Source organism: Pimephales promelas, chromosome 4 (assembly GCF_988280905.1).
Source record: "Pimephales promelas chromosome 4, fPimPro1.hap1.1, whole genome shotgun sequence".
Taxonomy (NCBI): domain Eukaryota; kingdom Metazoa; phylum Chordata; class Actinopteri; order Cypriniformes; family Leuciscidae; genus Pimephales; species Pimephales promelas.
Genome location: NC_142772.1, coordinates 2,595,001 through 2,614,474, shown reverse-complemented (window position 1 = coordinate 2,614,474; position 19,474 = coordinate 2,595,001). Strand labels below are relative to the sequence as shown.

General features: G+C 34.5%; 2 protein-coding genes across 5 annotated transcripts in view; both read left to right on the top strand.

Annotated features, from left to right (window-relative positions):
• Positions 1-17,559, top strand: part of fsd1l (fibronectin type III and SPRY domain containing 1 like) — a 33,481-nt gene extending 15,922 nt beyond the window's left edge. The window contains exons 5-14 of one of the 4 annotated variants that reach the window (XM_039662139.2): positions 958-980; positions 1,920-2,041; positions 6,379-6,588; positions 7,317-7,415; positions 7,713-7,842; positions 10,005-10,037; positions 12,771-12,868; positions 13,771-14,022; positions 15,315-15,403; positions 16,721-17,559. In XM_039662139.2, coding sequence (XP_039518073.2) covers positions 958-980; positions 1,920-2,041; positions 6,379-6,588; positions 7,317-7,415; positions 7,713-7,842; positions 10,005-10,037; positions 12,771-12,868; positions 13,771-14,022; positions 15,315-15,403; positions 16,721-16,906 — 1,242 coding nt within the window. In that variant the 3' untranslated portion in view covers positions 16,907-17,559. Of the gene's footprint in view, positions 1-957; positions 981-1,919; positions 2,042-6,378; positions 6,589-7,316; positions 7,416-7,712; positions 7,843-10,001; positions 10,038-12,770; positions 12,869-13,770; positions 14,023-15,314; positions 15,404-16,720 lie in introns of all 4 variants that reach the window. The other 3 variants (XM_039662138.2, XM_039662141.2, XM_039662140.2) reach the window with 3 other exon arrangements.
• Positions 17,560-18,538: 979 nt separating this feature from the next.
• Positions 18,539-19,474, top strand: part of fktn (fukutin) — a 13,816-nt gene continuing 12,880 nt past the window's right edge. Inside the window, exons 1-2 of the mRNA XM_089129813.1 lie at positions 18,539-18,877; positions 18,984-19,150. Coding sequence (XP_088985939.1) covers positions 19,028-19,150 — 123 coding nt within the window. The 5' untranslated portion in view covers positions 18,539-18,877; positions 18,984-19,027. The remainder of the gene's footprint in view (positions 18,878-18,983; positions 19,151-19,474) is intronic.

Sequence of the window (19,474 nt, the reverse complement as noted above, 5' to 3'; positions counted from 1 at the left end):
ACATGTAAAAGGTCCAAATGTGATTTTCAGTGCAGCTTCAATGTCTCAAAATGATCCCAGCCGAGTAATAAGAGTCTTATCTAGACAGATCATCGCTCATTTTCTATAAAAAATAAAAATATATAACCACAAATGTCAGTAATTTTAATTCTGAAGTGAACGAATCCTTTATATTAAAGGGATAGTTCACCCAAAAATGTAAACTCTGTCAGTAATTACACTCCCTCATGTTGTTCAACCCTGTTCATCTTCAGAACACATATTAAGATATTTCTGATTAAATCTGAGAGCTGGATCAGTCCTCCATATAGGCTTCTAAGGGATCGAAACTTGCCGGCCCAGAAAAGTTATTAAAGACATCGTTAAAATAGTCCAAGTGACTACAGCGGCTCATTCATCAGTTTATCAAGTGACGAGAACACTTTATTGTGCGCAAAAAAACAAACAATAACGACTTTATTCAAGTATTCATTTCCTTCTCTGTGCGCCACGAGTGTGTTCACGTAGTGTAACTGGGTTGTACGTCACACGGAGGCTCACTATTGGCCGACGCTGGTCATGTGTGTGTGATGCGTGTGTCGTACAGCTCTCAGATTTGAAAAATATGTAAATTTGTGTTCTCAACAAGTCAACATGAGGACGAGTAATTACTGACAGTGTTTTCATTTTTGGGTGAACTATCCCTTTAAATAATGAAAATGGATAACAAAAGTTTGTGATTCTCTGATCTGTTAATTAAAAGTGAATCAAAAAAAACAACAACAATCTATTAAACTGCTCATTAACCTGTGCTTTTTATGTTTAGGATCCTACTTTACCCTGTGTTTGTGTGTGTATATCCAGTCCAGCACTGAGCCGAATTGCATGCTTTCACTTCACTCCTGCATGGCGATACTAACGACCTGCTCTTTTTTACTCTCTTCCTCTTTTCTTCTCCTCCTCAATCACTGTTCCAAGGCTGCCAAACAGATCAAAGATAGGTACAGTATGTTTTCCACTCTCTGTGTGCGGTTGTGTGTCCACTGCATGACACATACATTCACATTTTTCTTGTTTTGCACTCCTAAACCCTAAACTGACGATTGGTGATTGTTTCTCATGGGGCCGTAAGGTGACTTTATTGCCGTCCAAACAGAATGTCCTCAAATAAATGTTTGAAATATCTCACTTTGCATGTTATGAGTCTATATAATATATTAGTTTCACCTTTTAAGTTGAATTATTGAACTTTTGCATGATATTAAAATTTTTCGAGTTTCACCTGTATACGTTATTTTATTTAGTTATCGTAATCTGTATTTTACACACATTAAAGGGATAGTTCACTTTGAAATTAATTTTTGGTATGTTTTAGCTGAAAGAGTGGTTGCTAGGGGTGTTGTGTAGTGATAGAACCATAGATATCCATAATAAAGTCTAGATTCCAGGGTCTCTATCGTCATCACCGGCGGCCATCTTGTCACAGGCGGGCTCTGTGGTTCCCGATGTAAGACGAGTGATCAGCACGAACATGAAATCTTGAAGGATTTACAAACGGTTTGGTTTCTTACACACTTTATTAACGTGGCTATAATTGTGAATTATTTATTTATACACTTATTATTCATAACTACATCTCTGACGTTTATAACAAACCATCCTATCGGTAGAAAATTGAGCAAGTTATGGATATTTAAAAAGTACATGCACCATTAAAACCCAATGTTACGAGTGAGCGAGCTGCCTGTAGCAAGGTGGCCGCCGACTTCCATTGGCCAGCAGCGGATGAGACATCTAGCCTTTATTATGGATATCTATGCATAGAACCGTTGTGAATAAATCACAGCTATTGACCAATCAGAATCAAGGACTGGAACTAACCGTTTTATAAAGTTATATATATATCAAATAACCATACTATTATTATTTTGCTCCTTTAGGGTCACGATGGCTCCTGCCTTCCGCTTGACTATGAAGCCCAAAGCCACAGATAACATGACGCACCTGATGGTGGACTTCAGTCAGGAGAGACAGATGCTGCAGGGCCTCCAGTTTCTGCCCGGTAAGTTCAAAGTTTGTTCAGTTACCAACTCAGCATCCACCATCTGCTTAGTTACTAAACATGTGATGGATAATCTAACACAGGGTGCAAAACAGGGCCAAAGACCTAGAATTTAGATTTAACTCTAATTAAACGCACCTAATCCAGCTAATCAAGTCTTTCATGCTTATTTGAAAACTACAGGTATTGATGTGTTCCCCATGCAATAGGTCCGTTATAAAACCTGCATTGCATTAAATGATAAACCTTGTCAGAGTTCTTAATTAAAGATGCATTGCGGGAAAATTACTAAAGAAAGCTTTTGTTTCGTGATTTTGAGTTTAAGGGCCATATTTATGTGCAACTTAGAGAACAGATGCAGGAACTTCATCCATTCATTCATTCATTATGACCACAGGTTAAAGGTGCAGGTTATCTGCTAACAACCATGTAAAATAGTACATAAAAAATAACATGGCTTGGCAAACAATATGTTTGGATTTAGGGCTGTACTCAACCAAAGAAAATCTTGGTCGACTGAATTCCTGAAATTTTCGACTAAAAATCGACAAAAAATATTTGGCATCAAACCTTCTATAGTCTACTACTTATTGTTCTCTCTTTGGTTGGGTTGCAAGGCAAAACTGATTAAAGGAGTAGTTCACTTTTGAAAAAACTTTTGCTGATAATTTACTCACCCCCATGTCATCCAAGATGTCCATATCATTCTTTCTTCAGCCGAAAAGAAATTAAGGTTTTTGATGAAAACATTCCAGGATTTTCTCCATATAATGGACTTCAATGGGGTCCAAACTGTTCAAGGTCCAAAAGACAGTTTCAAACTGTTCAAAGGGCTTTAAACGATTCCAGACGATGAATAAGTGTCTTATCAAGCGAAACGATCGCTTGTTTCATAAATAAATAAAAAAGTTTTATGAGCACAAATGCTCGCCTTGCTCTGTTCTGTGTGACTCTCCCTTTCGAACTCATTCATCAAAATGAACGAATCTTTTTCCGAGTCATTAATTCATTCAACAAACCGAAACGAACGAATTGACTCGGAAAAAGATTTGTTCATTTTGAACGCGCATCTCAGAACAGAGCAAGGCGAGCATTTGAGCTTATAAAACTTAAAGGGATACTCCACCGGGTTTTCATATTAAACTATGTTATTCCCTTAACTAAGACGAGCTGATGCATACCTCTCTCGTCTCAGTGCGCGCACTCTATCGCTCTGTATTGCCGCAAAACTATGTTAGCACTTAGCTTAGCCCAGTGCATTAAATATGGGCCAAAAAGAGAAGCGACCAAACACTTCCTCGTTTTCCCTATTTAAACACAGTTACTCGATTAGTGTAACTCGACCTAGGCTGGTGACACAAAATAAAACGTTGTGTTTTTCTAAGCGTTTCAAATTGATGATTATATTGTATGGCGGAATACCATAAAAAAGTGCTTTAGAGCGCTTCAACTTGCCGCAATAATACCTTCACTCGTGAAAAGTCCTCGAACTACTTTAAATGAACGCGGCAAAAAATCGACAAATCAGAATTTTGCTCGAACTATCGACCAAGAAGCCGATCGACTAATCGACTGGGACACTACAGCCCTATTCGGATTACGTCTTACTCCGGCATATTAAATAAATGAAGACGAGTGGAGAAAATTCCACATAATTATGCCACAAATACCAATAAATTGACTAGCGCAAACTTTAGTAAATCACATTGCATGATTCATTTAAATACTGTCCTCGCATAAATTTTACGTCTGAAAGGGAAACTCCTACAAATGCATATTCAATAAGGTCACTTTTAATGTTTCTCTGCATTTCTTTGGTAGTTCTGGTCTGAAGTCTTAAAAATGCACATCAAAACAAGCAATATTTTAGATTGGATTTGCATGTGTTATGATGAGCTCTGCTGATTTGTGGGTCATCATATAGGGTGACCGACCGCACTGACGTCTTGTTTCGTCTCTGGGTTTGGATGTGTCATGATGACTCTTTTGTGAGTCACTTTGGCTCACGGGTCTATGCGCACCAGATAAAGACGTTGCTCAGCATTTTAAAAATATCCCTGTAAAATAACATAACTCAGCTCTGATATTACAGTTCGGGAGGAGGATTTGGGTTGTGCATTTCTCATTGGCTTTCGAAACGCTTCAGTAGATATCAACTTTTCTGCTAAATCTCTCATGAGCCACCTTTACATTTGACGACCCCTGATATAAGTCTCTACGTTTAAGTATCACATTTCACACATTTCATGAATATTCATTTCAACATTCCCAGGTAATCTTCCAAGACTGTCCTAGTTTAATATTTGCAAAAAATATATTATATATATATATATATATATATATATATATATATATATATTATATAATATATAGAAATATATATATATATATATATATTATATTTATATTTATAATATATTTATTAAAGTATAAGTAAGATTTAGTCAATCAGAAACAAGGGTACTTTACAATTCTTTTTTGTTGTTGTTGTTGTTGTTTTTATTCTCCCTTTCTGTGGTTTATTTTTTGGGAGAAAATTAGGTATTAATTGAGGTATTGAATTAGGTATTAAATTAAGTTATTGTTAAATAATATAATGTGAAATAAGTAGGACTGTCAAACAATCGCATCCAAAATAAAAGTTTGTGTTTACATAATATATGTGGGTGCACTGTGTATAATTATTTTAGATATATAAATTCACACACATGCATGTATATTTAAGAAATATTTTCAAGTAAATACTGTATAAATTTATGTATAATTTATATTATATATAAATTTCAATATTATATATATATATATATATATATATAATAATGAATATACATGCATGTGTGTGTATTATTTATATATATATATATATATATATAAAATAATTATACACAGTGCACCCACATATATTATGTAAACACAAACTTTTATTTTGGATATTACACAATATTAAGGGGCATTTTTTTTTTTATTTAAAGCTAAATATAACAAGTCTAGAATGTGACAATGAGGTATATTTTACATGAACAAAAATGTCCTGATTTGTTAATATTTTTTAATTGGACCAGAGCTAACATCATCCGTTGTATTTTTATTACCTGTTATCAAAGATTAAAATATACTGTAACATAAAAGCACTTAACAGTATCAAATTGGAGGATAGAATGTCAGAAATGTATAATAATAAGATTAAACATTCAATTTTCAGTTAAAGGTATTTCATTATAGACCATTTCACAAGACGTAAACAAAACTGGTCCAGAAGCACTTCCTGTTTCAGTTTTTTAACACTACATAAAAGCTGGGATAAAATACAACCAACAGAACATTTAAAACTGAATCAAAAAGTTAAACAAACATCTTTAAGATGTTTTCTTTACAAGTGAAATAAAGAAAACAGCTACAAACTGAAACAGGAAGTGCTTCTGGACCAGTGTTGTTTACATCTTGTGAAATGGTCTATTGAATTCAGAGATGCCATTGTCTGTTTAGTTTAATTAGTATCTGTGTAATCAAATTGATGATAATCGCCAATGAAGGCAAATTGCAGAATTAAATAATAAAGTTAAATATTTACATTTGACCACTGTTACAATATTTACTTGTCTAAGATTCCTCAGTCAGATTATGTTAACTTTAAGAAAACGGTAGTAGCAAAGTGATTGTAAAAAAAGTGTAAAATATTAATACAACATTAAAAAGTCAACCATTGATGGTTTAGTGTAGATGTGTACAGTGAGGAACAGCTAACAGTTCACTGTTAATGCCCACGCTGGCTTATCGAAAACCAGGACGTAACCGTGCATATGGTCAATTAATGCTTCAAATATAAAGATTGTATCATTACATCATTACAAGACAAGTGACTGTTAAAATATATATATTTGTCATTAAATCATTCATTCAATAAATGCATTAAAAAGCTGATTTATCAGTCATTTAATCATTCACTCAACCTGATTTTTAAAAAACATTTACATAGATTGCATTAATTAGCATTTTGTCATAACCTCTACACTCTTAGACGAAAAGGTTCTATATAGAACATTAAAAGGTTCTATCAGCGCTACGTATTTGGAACCCCTAAAAGGTTCCATACACTCTTAAAAAAGGGTTCCTCTGAGTTCTATATAATTGGCCAATAGAACCTTTTACCAAAAAAAAAATGGTTCTATATAGAACCATTTTGGAGTTCCATATATGAAGCGGGGGATGGAACCATTTTTGGTTCTAAATAGAACCATTTCTTCTAAGAGTGTAATTGCATGCTATCATGTTCTCTCTTTGAAGATCAAAAATATGCATGAAACGCTCAGTGTGTTGTTGTGATGTTCCTCATGTAGTGCCACGAGCCCCAGAGATCGTGCTCGGCGACTGTCTGGTGATGGACAACGAGGTGACCGTAACCTGGAGGATGCCGATGGAGGACAGCAAGATCGACCATTACATCTTAGAGTACAGAAAGACCAACCACGAGGGTCTGCCGCGTGTGAAGGATGAGCAGTGCTGGGAGGTGCTGGACGACATCAGGACCACTGAACACACACTTCAAGGTGCAGCCGCAGTGTCGCGTTACCTATGGCAAGCCTTTTTAGCTTTGATTCATTTCCAGGATATGAATTCTTGATGTCAACAATTACATTTTTTGATCTGTAATTGTATTTTCACTACTGAAACTGTCATTCAAAATACATTTTTGATATAGAGAATTATTTTTTTACTAGTAGAAATATCATTTTTGATATCAATAATTACATTGTTACTAGTAAAAATGTGAATTCCTGATATCAATAATTAAATTGTCACTAGTTGAAATGTCTATTCTTGATATCAACAATTCAATTGGTACTAGTAAAAATTATAATTTAATTTTGGGGTTTGGTTCTTTTTCTTTTGCCTTGCATAATATTATAATAATATGCACACCTTTTAAAATTCAAGCATTCATCAGCTCTGTATAAATACTATTATAGATATAAATATATTAGATTTTGTTTATTAAATTAGAAATTTGTTTTTATCAGTTTTGTTATATGTCTATATTGTTTTTATGAAGTTTTAGTTATTATAGTAAAATTAAACAAAAAAGAAAATTGTTGGCTTGGCAAATTGCTGAAATTTATGTTTGTTTTATTTCAAGTAATGAAAATTTGGAAAATTTTCAGTTAACGATAATAAAATTAGCAGTTATGTGCTGCTTTTCATGACCTTGTTAAAATATTCGACATTTTCCACTTTCATGCACAAGGAAAAACGCTCTATTATTCTATTCATTCGACAGGGTTAAGATTCGACTCCAAATTCATGAACTTCCGGGTACGAGCGTGTAACAAAGCAGCCGCTGGGGATTATTCGGACCCGGTCACCTTGGAAACTAGAGGTAGGGTTGTGTATTAAACCATGTAAAATCGTTATATATGTGTATGATGTATGCATATGTGTGTTACTTCAAAAGTATGGGGTCGGATTTTTTTTAAACGTGACACGTAGAGACATTTATAGTGACATCTGAAGGATCATCACAGGAATAAATTACATTTTAGAATATATTCAAACATTATAAAATATAATTATAATATTTCACAACTTTATAAACCCCAAACTTTTGACAGTAGTATTTGTAAAAAGGAAGGGTTAGTACTTCTGTGGTATTGATGTTTGTGTCTCTCTGTGTTAGCATTTAACTTCAGCTTTGACTCCACGTCATCTCATCTGAATCTGAAGGTGGAGGACCGGGGCGTCGAATGGGATCCGCAGGGAGGAAAAGGCCTAGACAGCAAAGTCAAAGGCAAGGAGAACAAGGGCAGGTAAGAAGTTAAAAATATAGCATTCACTCTTTCATTGAATCAGCCATGGATGAGATTAGTAGACAGAAACCTGTCAGGAAACCTCAGACCTCCATATTTCGTCCTTTTTATTCAAAATTCATTTCTATTGGTCACCATTTACGTATTTCTGTGGGTTTTGCAAATATCTAACCAGTGAAAAATATTAAAAAGTGCTTGACTAAAACCTCATAACTCCATTGGGTACTCAAACTGTCAGTCAAACCTCATAACTCCGCTCACCTTTATCGTGAATGAAGTGCTGCACACACTTCGTCACTGCTTGTTTGCAATGCAATGGTAAATAAAGAACTGGTTATTTGCGTTTTCGCCCACATAGCTACAATAAACGTCCGAAATTCGGTGGTCAAAAACCTCGTAACTCTATTTAACTGTCTGAAAATATATCATGCCACAATATCAACTTTGACCATGTTTTATTATTTAAAAAAGACAGTGTTTTTATTTTCCATTTCCTGAAAAGTAGCATTTTTTTGAAAAAAACGAGGTCGACGAAATGTGTTGTGGTGTGTGTTAGTAGATTTATTAATAAAAGGTGGTGACATCAGTTAGTGTAATGCACTAGCGTTGTTAATGTTACTTAAATTGTTTTGGTAATTGAAATAAAGACGTAAATAAAATAAGTATTGCCGGGCAACGATTAATCGCATCCAAAGTTTGTGTTTACATAAAATATGTGTGTGTACTGTGTATAATTATTTTGTATATATAAATACACACACAATGTGCATGTATATTATTAAGAAAAATGTGTTATTTATATATAAAACATATTTACATTTTAGGGCTGGGCAACGATTAATCGCGATTAATCGCATCCAAAATAAAAGTTTGTGTTTCCATAATATATGTGTGCGTAGTGTGTATAATTATTTTGTATATATAAATACACACACATGCATGTTTATATTTAAGAAAAATGGGTTCTTAATATAAATATTAATTATGTATAAATATATATGAAGTATATACATGCAAATATTCTTAATATATACATGCATGTGTGTGTATTTATATATAAAATAATTATACTCAGTACACACACACATATATTACGTTTATTTTGGATGCGATTAATCGTTGCTCGGCACTTAAAATAAGATATAATTATAAGATTAATAAATCTTAAATGAAAATTAGAAATTAAACTAAAATTAGTGTATGTTGAAGTACTAAAATCACTACAACAAAAATTTAAGCTAATTAAAAATATACTAGAATTATTATTATATATATATATAATAATTATTAAAAATATACTCGAATTATTATTATATATTATTATACTATTATATATATATATACTAGAATTATGAAATTATTATTATTATTATATACATGCATATGTGTGTATTTATATATACAAAATAATTATACACAGTACACACACACATATATTACGTTTATTTTGGATGCGATTAATCGTTGCCTGGCACTTAAAATAAGATATAATTATTAGATGAATAAATCTTAAATGAAAATTTGAAATTAAACTGAAATTAGTGTATGTTGAAGTACTAAAATCACTACAACATAAATGTAAGCTAATTAAAAATATACTAGTATATAAATAATACTATGATATGATAATGTGAATAAATACTAACCTTCTCTGTCATTTTAATCCCATCCAAATGGACCTCTCTGAACTTTTTCCAGACTGCAGCCTCCTTTAAAAACGTATTTTTATAAAACTTAAAGTAAATCAGCAGCTGTGCAAATCGCTGATATACATTACAGACGTCCATCTTTGCTGTTATGTAATGCTCACTTATAATTAATTTGAGATTTGCTAAAGACTCTGTAGAAATTAATTATATATATGTTATTACTATACATTATAACTCTTTAATGTAGAATCTCTAATATGTAGTGTATATAGTGTTTAAAATTATTGTTTTTAATTAATTTCATAAAATAAAATACAAATTTTTTAAAAGTTTTGTTTTGTACTTGTACAGCGCTTTGGTTGCAACTTTGGTTGTTTTTAAATTGTGCTTTGTAAATAAAAATGTTATGTGTAGAATTTTAAAATCTGCCATTTATCAGTTATTGGCAATAACTTAAAAAGCATAAAGCATTTCGTGATAACTCTTGTTTTTTCCTCTTCTACCAATCAGCAGTGCACATTTGACCAATCTGAAGAATATGTCCAGGTGACCGTGTGTCTGTTAGCGTTGGCCTTTAGCTCTGAACCGACCGCCACTGTGTTCACTGACACTGATCTGAGCACAGCATTGCATGAACAAGGATCACGGCTGTAATATAGCATCTCCATACATTACCTACTTAATTAGTGCTTAATTAGTGTATGTGTGATCCTTATTTATGGAGTGTCTGTTCTTCTAAAGGGGTTTTCTGTGTTTCTAAACTGAGTGCTCTTGAATTGATTACGGATTTTGCATGTGATCTTCTATCATATGATATATTTTTGTATTATTATGACCAAAAATTCAACCTGTGCTTAATACCTTTTCTATCACTTCCCTCTTTAAAACTCTTCAAATGATGACCTAAACTTTGGTTGTGCAACTTTTAAATCAACTTAACACTAAATATAAAGTTGCTTTTCCATGCTCACATCCTTATGACTGTGGTGAGTAAGCATTCGCCTGAAATCACCGCTTTATGCTTTTCTCATCAGTCATTTCATTACGGCCACTGAACTACATCAGTTTTGCATGTAATTACACCTGTCATGCTTTGAAACTGAAGCATCTGGTATGTTGCTAAATATCTTGAGATAATGCTCAGTCTTTCAGGACGTTTTTAAATGCCTTTAGTTTGGGTCGTCCTGCACCGGACAGCTGTTCTTTTGCTGACATGTGCGATCTTACATGGCAAATGGAGGAGAGGGCTTAATCATTCCTTAAAGGAGAAGTTCGCTTTAAAAAAAACTTTTGCTGATAATTTACTCACCCCCATGTCATCCAAGATGTCCATGTCTTTCTTTCTTCAGTCGAAAAGAAATTAAGGTTTTTGATGAAAACATTCCAGGATTTTTCTCCATATAATGGACTTCAATGGGGTCCAAACGGTTCAAGATCCAAATGTGAGTTTTAGTGCAGCTTCAAAGGGCTTTAAACGACACCAGACGATGAATAAGAGTCTTATCTAGCGAAAAGATCGGCCATTTCAAAAATAAATAGAAATGTTTAAGTTTTATAAGCACAAATGCTCGCCTTGCTCTGTTTTGTGATGAAATCTTTTTTTCGAGTCATTTCGTTCATTGAATTTTTATTCAGTTATTTTTTTTTTAAATGACTGATCGTTTCGCTATATAAGACACTTATTCATCGTCTGGTGTCGTTTAAAGCCCTTTTGAAGCTGCACTGAAACTCTCATTTGGACCTTGAACCATTTGGACCCCATTGAAGTCCATTATATGGAGAAAAATCAATGGGGACTTCAATGGGGTCCAAACGGTTCAAGATCCAAATGAGAGTTTCAGTGCAGCTTTAAAAGGGCTTTAAACGACACCAGACGATGAATAAGGGTCTTATCAAGCGAAACGATCACTAATTTAATAAATAAATAAAAATGTTTAAGTTTTATAAGCACAAATGCTCGCTTGCTCTGTTCTGTGATGAGCGTTCATGACTCTCCTGTTCAAACTTGTTCATCAAAATTTCGTTCGTTTAATTTTTTTAATGAGCGATCGTTTCACTTGATAAGACCGTTATTCATCATCTGAAATCGTTTAAAGCCCTTTGAACAGTTTGCACTGAAACTCTCATTTGGACCTTGAACCGTTTGGTTCCCATTGAAGTCCATTATATGGAGAAAAATCCTGGAATATTTTTATCAAAAACCTTAATTTATTTTCGACTGAAGAAAGAAAGACATGGACATCTTGGATGACATGGGGGTGAGTAAATTATCAGCAAAAGTTTTTTTAAAAAGCGAACTAATCATTTAATCATGCTTCAATAAAAATACACTTATTTGTGCACTTTGTTGAATTCTATATCAAGTACACTATAAAATACACACTGTATATCTTGCGTAATTGCTCTATAATAGCCATTCATAGTCTGCACAGCCATTATTGTTCAAATTATTAATAGTTTTTTGTCGCATTAAACTCTTTGAGGAGCATTGCATCATTTGTGCTACTGTGGCTAACATGTTACGCATTGCTTTTTTCATGAATTTCTCCAGATTTTCCATAGTTTGTTCCCACCACCATCACGAACAGTAGGGTTGGGTTGAAAATATAAATTTCACGATTATAATCAATTCTCATTATTAGAGATTTCTTATATATTTTGTGCTGCACTGTTTTCAGTTGATGTGTAAACCAAACTTTGTTTGTAGTGTCCGCCATCCAATAAATTAAATAAGTTTGTTACAGTCTTGCATTTCAAATGATGTAAATTTTATTATAAAATTCAAACAACAAATACGTTTGTTGCTCTATAATGTGGCGTAACTGATCGCTGTGGGAAGTGAACCGATCATCTCTTCCACTTAACTACTAGTTATAGCACAAAATAAAGATAAATGAACATAAGAAGGTATGTTGAAAGATACAGTACAATGTCATTTTAAATGTTTGTATACACAATTAGTTGTTTATTTTGCACTTAATATGAATATAATTCAAATGAATCTGTATTAAATCTTATCGGGATCTGATCTGAATCGCAAGCATGTGAATTGAAAACTAATCGGATTGTGAAATTTGTGTCAATGCCCAGCCCTAACGAACAGGGACATGCTGTGTTTGATAACTAATCCAAAGTCTTTTCTCGTCTCTTCTCTTCTCTCTGTGTGTTGTGGGATTAGGAGTGTGTGTTTAGTGTTTGGATGATTTATCTCTACACTCAAACCATCTGATGTGTGTGTCCAGTGTGTGTAGTGACGGTCTGTGTGTCTGATGATTGCAGAAGTGGAACTCCGTCTCCTAAACGAACATCAGTGAGCCGCTCGCCGGCCCCCAGAGGAGCCCGGGATCGCTTCACCGGAGAGTCCTACACAGTTCTGGGTACTGAAATAGCCGTAGAAATGTTAAAGGGGACATATCATGCAAAATCCACTTTTTAAGCCCTTAAATGCATTTTGTTGTATATTTGGAGTGTTTATAAGTACAGAAAAGATGAAATTATTCTCTTCAGGTGCTTCGTTTGTATCTTTATATTCTGTTTTGGTCATATTTTTCAACCTACTTTTTCTGTTGTCTATGACGTTTTTTGAACTATAACGTCACCGTATTTGCAGCGGAACTGCCAAATAAGGACATTGACTACCGGCCCAACACTTCCAGCAATCCGCCATTATTATTTCTCGCTCCGATTTTGTAGTCCGAGCTCAATGATGCAGAAGTTACGAGAGGGCAAGTCAAGTCACGCATCTCCTTTTTATTTAAAGGGGCAGCTTTGAAAAGGGTCGCTCAAAGACGCACATCAGAAAAGGGGTAGAAAAGGGGCTTGTGGAGCTATAATAATGAGGAATTCAGACGCAAGCATTGCAGTTATGTTTTATATAGACCACAACGGTATGATTTATATGTAAAAATGAATGATTTAAAAGCATGATATGTACCCTTTAAGATGTTTCAGTCTACACTGCCATCCAAAAGTCTGAAATCATTGCTGCTTCTCTTCACCAATTTCAAGTGATTTGTTACAATGTCTTGTAATTTGGCTCTATTAGAACAGGGTTTCATGCTTGATTGTTGATTATTCTCCTCATATTCTCCATTGTTGCGGCTCCTCTCTTCCCAGTCTGTCAGTAACGCTCTGTTTACTTCCTGTCTCTATGAAGCCCCTCCTTCTGAAAAGCACACTGTGCTCTGATTGGTCGGTTGGAGCGGTGTGTTGTGATTGGTCGAGCGCTTAGAGTGTGTTTGGGAAATGTTCAAATTAAATTGTTTGTCTGCATGTTTAGGTGACACGAGTATAGAGTCCGGGCAGCATTACTGGGAAGTGAAGCCTCACAAAGACTGCAAGTCCTACAGTGTTGGTTTGGCCTACCGAAACCTCGGGAAATTCGACCAGTTGGGAAAGACCAACAACACCTGGTGTGTCCACGTCAACAACTGGCTGCAGAACTCGTTTGCCGCCAAACACAACAACAAGGCAAAGAATTTCGACATGCCGGTACCTGACAGCATAGGAGTCTACTGTGACTTTGATCGGGGTAATTTATGCTTGATTAACCCTATAAAGCCTACTAGGGCTGGGTAATAAATATCGATTTCTCGATATTAATCGATTCTCATCTTTACGAACTGATATCGATTCTTAAATCGATGATCGATTAGTCATCCTGTTTCATTTGAATGAATGGATCATTGTATCGCGGCTGCGCGCATCCAAAAAATCGCAATAAACGAAATATGAAACAAAGTCTCAATTTTCAAATTACGTCCGTTTTTCTTTTGAAATTCAAAAACATAAATAGCGTTTTGTCGCTGTGGCGTGAGATCGCTCTGGAGAAGCAGCAGCGCTGATCTCTCTTCCGGCTTAATAATACCAGTCACAGCGCCAAATAAACATGAATGAGCATCTGAAAGTGTGTTAAAGATAGAGTACAACTTATCCAAATCTGTATCATGTCACATTGATTCGCTCAATCAGCGTTTCAACCGTGGAAAGACGTTAAACAGCTAAACAATGTCATGTATCGTCATATTTACCTCAGAAAACCCACATAAACTCGTTAGTCAGCTAGAAAAAATAACTCTAGAGAGGAGAATTTTGCTAAATATATACACATATGCATTATAATCTTAATGTTTTTCAATATTTAATGCATATTTGAATAAATCTGGCAAGTTTTTTATGACAGCCACCATTTAAATGTTTATATTTCATATAATCTTATTATTATAACAATAAATAAAAGTGTAATTTAAGTGTTTGTATAGCTACAAAACAGTTCATTATTACCTTCATATTAGGCTAATGAAGCCTATTAGGCTACAACTAGACTCCCATAGTTTACAGCATTAGTTAAGAGATTTGATTTCCTTGAGAAAATTTGCCATTTATTGCAACTGATTTCCAAAAATCAATATTGAATCGAATCGGAATCGAAATCGAATTGTGAAATTTGTGTCAATACCCAGCCCTAGCCTACTGTCTCACATTTGATATGAACCGGACAGGGGGACTGAAAAAATCGATTTTTCAGGCTATTCTTTCCTACGTCCGGCTTGCCTTAACGCACTCGCTGTGATGTCGAGGCTTGTGTGTTATTATGGGTTGTTTATTTGAGCGTATGTCATGCTTCATTGATTCCTCCGAGGAAACGTTATAGCCCACCCTCAGGTTTCTCACTCGTGCAACTAGATCCCTCCAGATTGAGTTTCTGCCGTGTCCATTCATGCTTTCTGTGAGCGATCGTGCGTCGCCTGAAGAACTGCAGCATGTTAATGTGACTCCGGATATTTATTAAAGGCTCTGTGTGTGTGTGTGTTTTCTTTTCAGGCCAACTTGCTTTCTATAATGCTGAAAACAAACAATTACTCCACACTTTTAAGATGAAGTTCACCCAACCTGTTGTTCCAGCTTTCATGGTGAGTTTGGAGTACAAACAACATGCAAATATGGGTTATCCTATTGCAAACCATGAAATATGTTTAAAAAGATGATGTTTTTCTCTGTGACTGGGCTCACATGGGTCCTTGAAAATTAATGAATCTGTTTAAAAAAAAAAATAAAGTTTTTGTAAACAAACATAATAGATACAAGTCTTTGAAGGGGCTTGAATTTATTTTGTGCAAGAATTTTTCTGGAAACAATTCCATATTATTCCCTCCGGTCCGCTAATGTGTTATTTAGCCAACCCTTCTTGGCCAATGCATACTATAGCTTGCTTGATTTACGCATTACGTTAAAGGAGTAGTTCACTTTAAAATGAAAGTTAGTTCATGATTTACTCCCGCTCAAGCCATCCTAGCCTTTATATAGGGAGCTATGCAATTATAGGAAGTTTTTATTTTTTAACGCCGCCAGATTGCACTTTTCTCACTTCAAAACTGGATTTTAAAGGCCTCCACTCTATTTAAATGTGAAATATTGCATTTATTGAATAAAATAAAAATATATATATTGGATCTTATGGAAAGAATATCTCATAAACAAAATTATAAATATTATAATATCATAAAATCAATATATAATATCATATTATAATATTATCAATATTATATTATCAATATATAATATCATATTAAAATATTATAATATCATAAAATTATAAATATTATAATATCATAAAATCCCTTCAAAATTCAAAAAAATAATCAAAATAAAATAATTTGCGATCAACTCTTTATTGTCTTTAGAAATAAAATAAACAGAGAGGGAAGGGGGAGCAACAGACAATATATCAATAATTATAACAAAATGAAAGAAGAACAAAAATCTTTATATATATATATCAAAAATATATTACATTAGTTTTATATTTCTGAGTTATATTTCAAGGCAAGAGTGTGACCCCTAAGGGGTTCAGTCCTTCAATTTGTGGGTATTGGACCTGGAAAGTGCTTTTAGAGGTTAACCGAGGTTTGTTTGTTTGATACTTTATTTATCTCAAGGGAAATTTAAGGCATCCAGTAGCTTAGACAACAGATTTCCACTTCTATCACTCATACAATATAAATAATAATAAAATAATAATAATAATACTAAAAAACATATATACACATAACTAAATATATTAAAATGTCTTAAAATTCCTAATAATATTAACTATGACTATGGATATAGGCTATCAGCTGGCTATTAATCAATCAGAGCAGTACATGACAGAGAATAAATGACAAATTCTGAAAGTAAATGTAATGGATGTTAGATGCCGTGGAATGTGTAATGTGTATGTGCTTCAGGTGTGGTGTGGCGGTCTGACTCTGACGACGGGCCTGCAGGTTCCCAGCGCTGTAAGAAGCTTCCAGAAAACAGAAAATGGTCTGGGAGGATCGAACAGCAGCATCTCTCAGCAGGATCCCTCCGTGGCCTGCGATATCTGCTTCTACGATAAACTGCCTTCAGTGGACGCTTCCCTCCTGCCGTGAACCATCAGGGAGACCCGAGACCTGGACACACCTGCGACGGCCGAGGCATGTAGACTTCCAGGACGAGGACGGCTTTGACCAGCAGAAGAATACGGAGAGACGTTTCCCTTCACGTTCTCTCTGACAGACACTTGCTTTCATCAGGAGATGTTTGCATCAGAAAAGCTAGTCGCTTTATCAGGGAATAGTTGAGTGCACTTTCTTTTACTGACTTAGGTTGAATGATGACATGCTTTTTTGAGTTGTTTGTCTTTCACTCCTTGATTTTCATATCATGTTAGTTTTGTTTTGTGTAGCGTGAGTGTTTTATCTTTTCTCTGTAAATGTCCTGAGATACGAAACTCTGTAGATCATCCTTCAGTTGGTGAATTCGACTCTCTGGAAAGGTTTGCACAAGTGTAAAAATGATAAAAGCTGCTTTTAATGGTCATTTAGCTACTGTTATTATATCTGGATAATAATTTTGGATGTGGACTGTACGTTTTTGTTGTATACATGTGTCATCCCGAGTTTAAGATTTTTAAGTCATTTAGGTGTCATTTTTTGACTGAAGCAAGATTTTGTGCAGAAACTAATAATCAAGCCTCTATTTGATTCTGTGTAACACTCCTCAACGAGCTTAAATCCAAACATTAAAGCTCACCAAAGACTTCTATTCGTCTCGGTGTTGACTTTGGTCGCGCCATCTCATAGACATATACACTAGACCTCACCTTGGCTTCGGCAGTTCATTGGAACGAATGTCAATAGAGCCGCCATCTTGAAACAGGGGAGCCCCTCCACTTTAATGCATCAGCGTCAATGTAGTAGACACAGGTCAAACGGAAATAAAATCACCATAAATCACCATGAATGCGATTTTTCTTGTTTTTTTGGTTTGTTCCAACGGTCAGACATGTATTTATCATTGATTCCAGAAAGAATTTTTTTTTTTAAAACATTCTTCCTAGTTCAGATTTCATCCGTGAACATCATACGCTGCACAAAAGTCCGCCACTATCAATGAATTTGAAGTAAAGGCAGAGATAGCAGCGTTACCTAGCTACTTCCTATGACAAGACCCCTGTTCCAAGATGGCGGCGGTTTTGACGCATGCTTAGAACCCCAAGGTGAGGTCTAGTGTATATGTCTATGGCGCCATCTGTGGTTGGGATCAGGAAACTGCAATAAATTGAATGTCCCTTTAAACAACTACAAATTAAAGGGTTAACGTTAGTTCACACAAAATGAAAATTCAACAAACCATCACGGCTCTCCCAAAGCCACTGGAAGGCAAGCCTGCAAGGTTGGTAAAAAAAAAAAAAATAGACTAAAAAACTATAACGTTTCAAAATATTATTTTTTAAAATCTTCTATTCATTTTAATGATATTCATAGAACTCAAAGTGATATAAGGGTCCAAATAATCTGTAAATTAGGAGGAATACGTATGTTATAAGCTTTCCTTCTTTCATCATGAGGTTCTATATTTTAAAATATAGAGTTAACAGCGGGGCATAATTTTAACAGTTTATTATTTATTTCTCTGGAATCCTCTAACAAATGTTTACCGTGGCAACGAAACCGTCAAGGCTGTAATGTGATTGGTTGTCAAGACACACGTGATCCAAGTTAACTACCGGTTTCTCAAATGTAGAGCCACTTGATATTTGGAAAAAAATATTTAACCAAATTGCATGTTTTTCATTTAAATCTCAGGCATAATACTATTATAAATATTAGAATTATTTATAATACAGAGCCCTATGTAGTATATCTGCTGGATTTGGTTTTTCCACCTGCAAACTCGCTTTACAGAGGCTCTCTGTCTCCAGACTATTTTTGCAACGCGTTTTCACAGATCGCATGTCCCTACTGGCGCACGGTTGCAGGCAGTGTGCTGTGAATCTAATCGGAAAAAAACAGGCAGAATAAATAATAAATTCATAAATGATTGCGATAAAGCAGCATTTTAGCGCTTTCTTGGTCCTGGTAAGTTGAAAGAAGCGATTAATTAAATACTGCTCGTTTTAATTGTTTCATCTTATATTAATATCCAATAGCTGTGATGATCCTGTGTGTTTTCCTCTGATTTCAGGTGTGTGTGTATGAGCACAGATATGATCCTCCTGTGTGTGTCGGATGTCAGTAGCATCAGCTGTAATGGCTAGAATAAACAGGACATTAGTGTTGACTCTCCTCATCGCTGCCAGCTCCTTATTTCTGCTCTTCCAGATCTACAACTATAGACTGTACTCGACAAAGGTGAAGATAAACACACACACACACACATATATATATATATATATATATATATATATATATATATATATGTATATATATATATGAAGAGTTCAGATGCAAAAGCCTCTAAGTGCCATTTGAAATTTTCTTCTAGAATGATAATTTTTATCAAGCTTGTATATTTAAGTTCAGTAATTTCACTTAAATGGCAATGATAATTACCTATTAATTGTTATTTAAGTGAAATTACTGAACTTAAATATACAAGTTTGATAAAAATCATCATTAAAGAAGAAAATTTCAAATTTGTATATTTGCGCTTTTTACCACAGTGCGCCTTTAGCC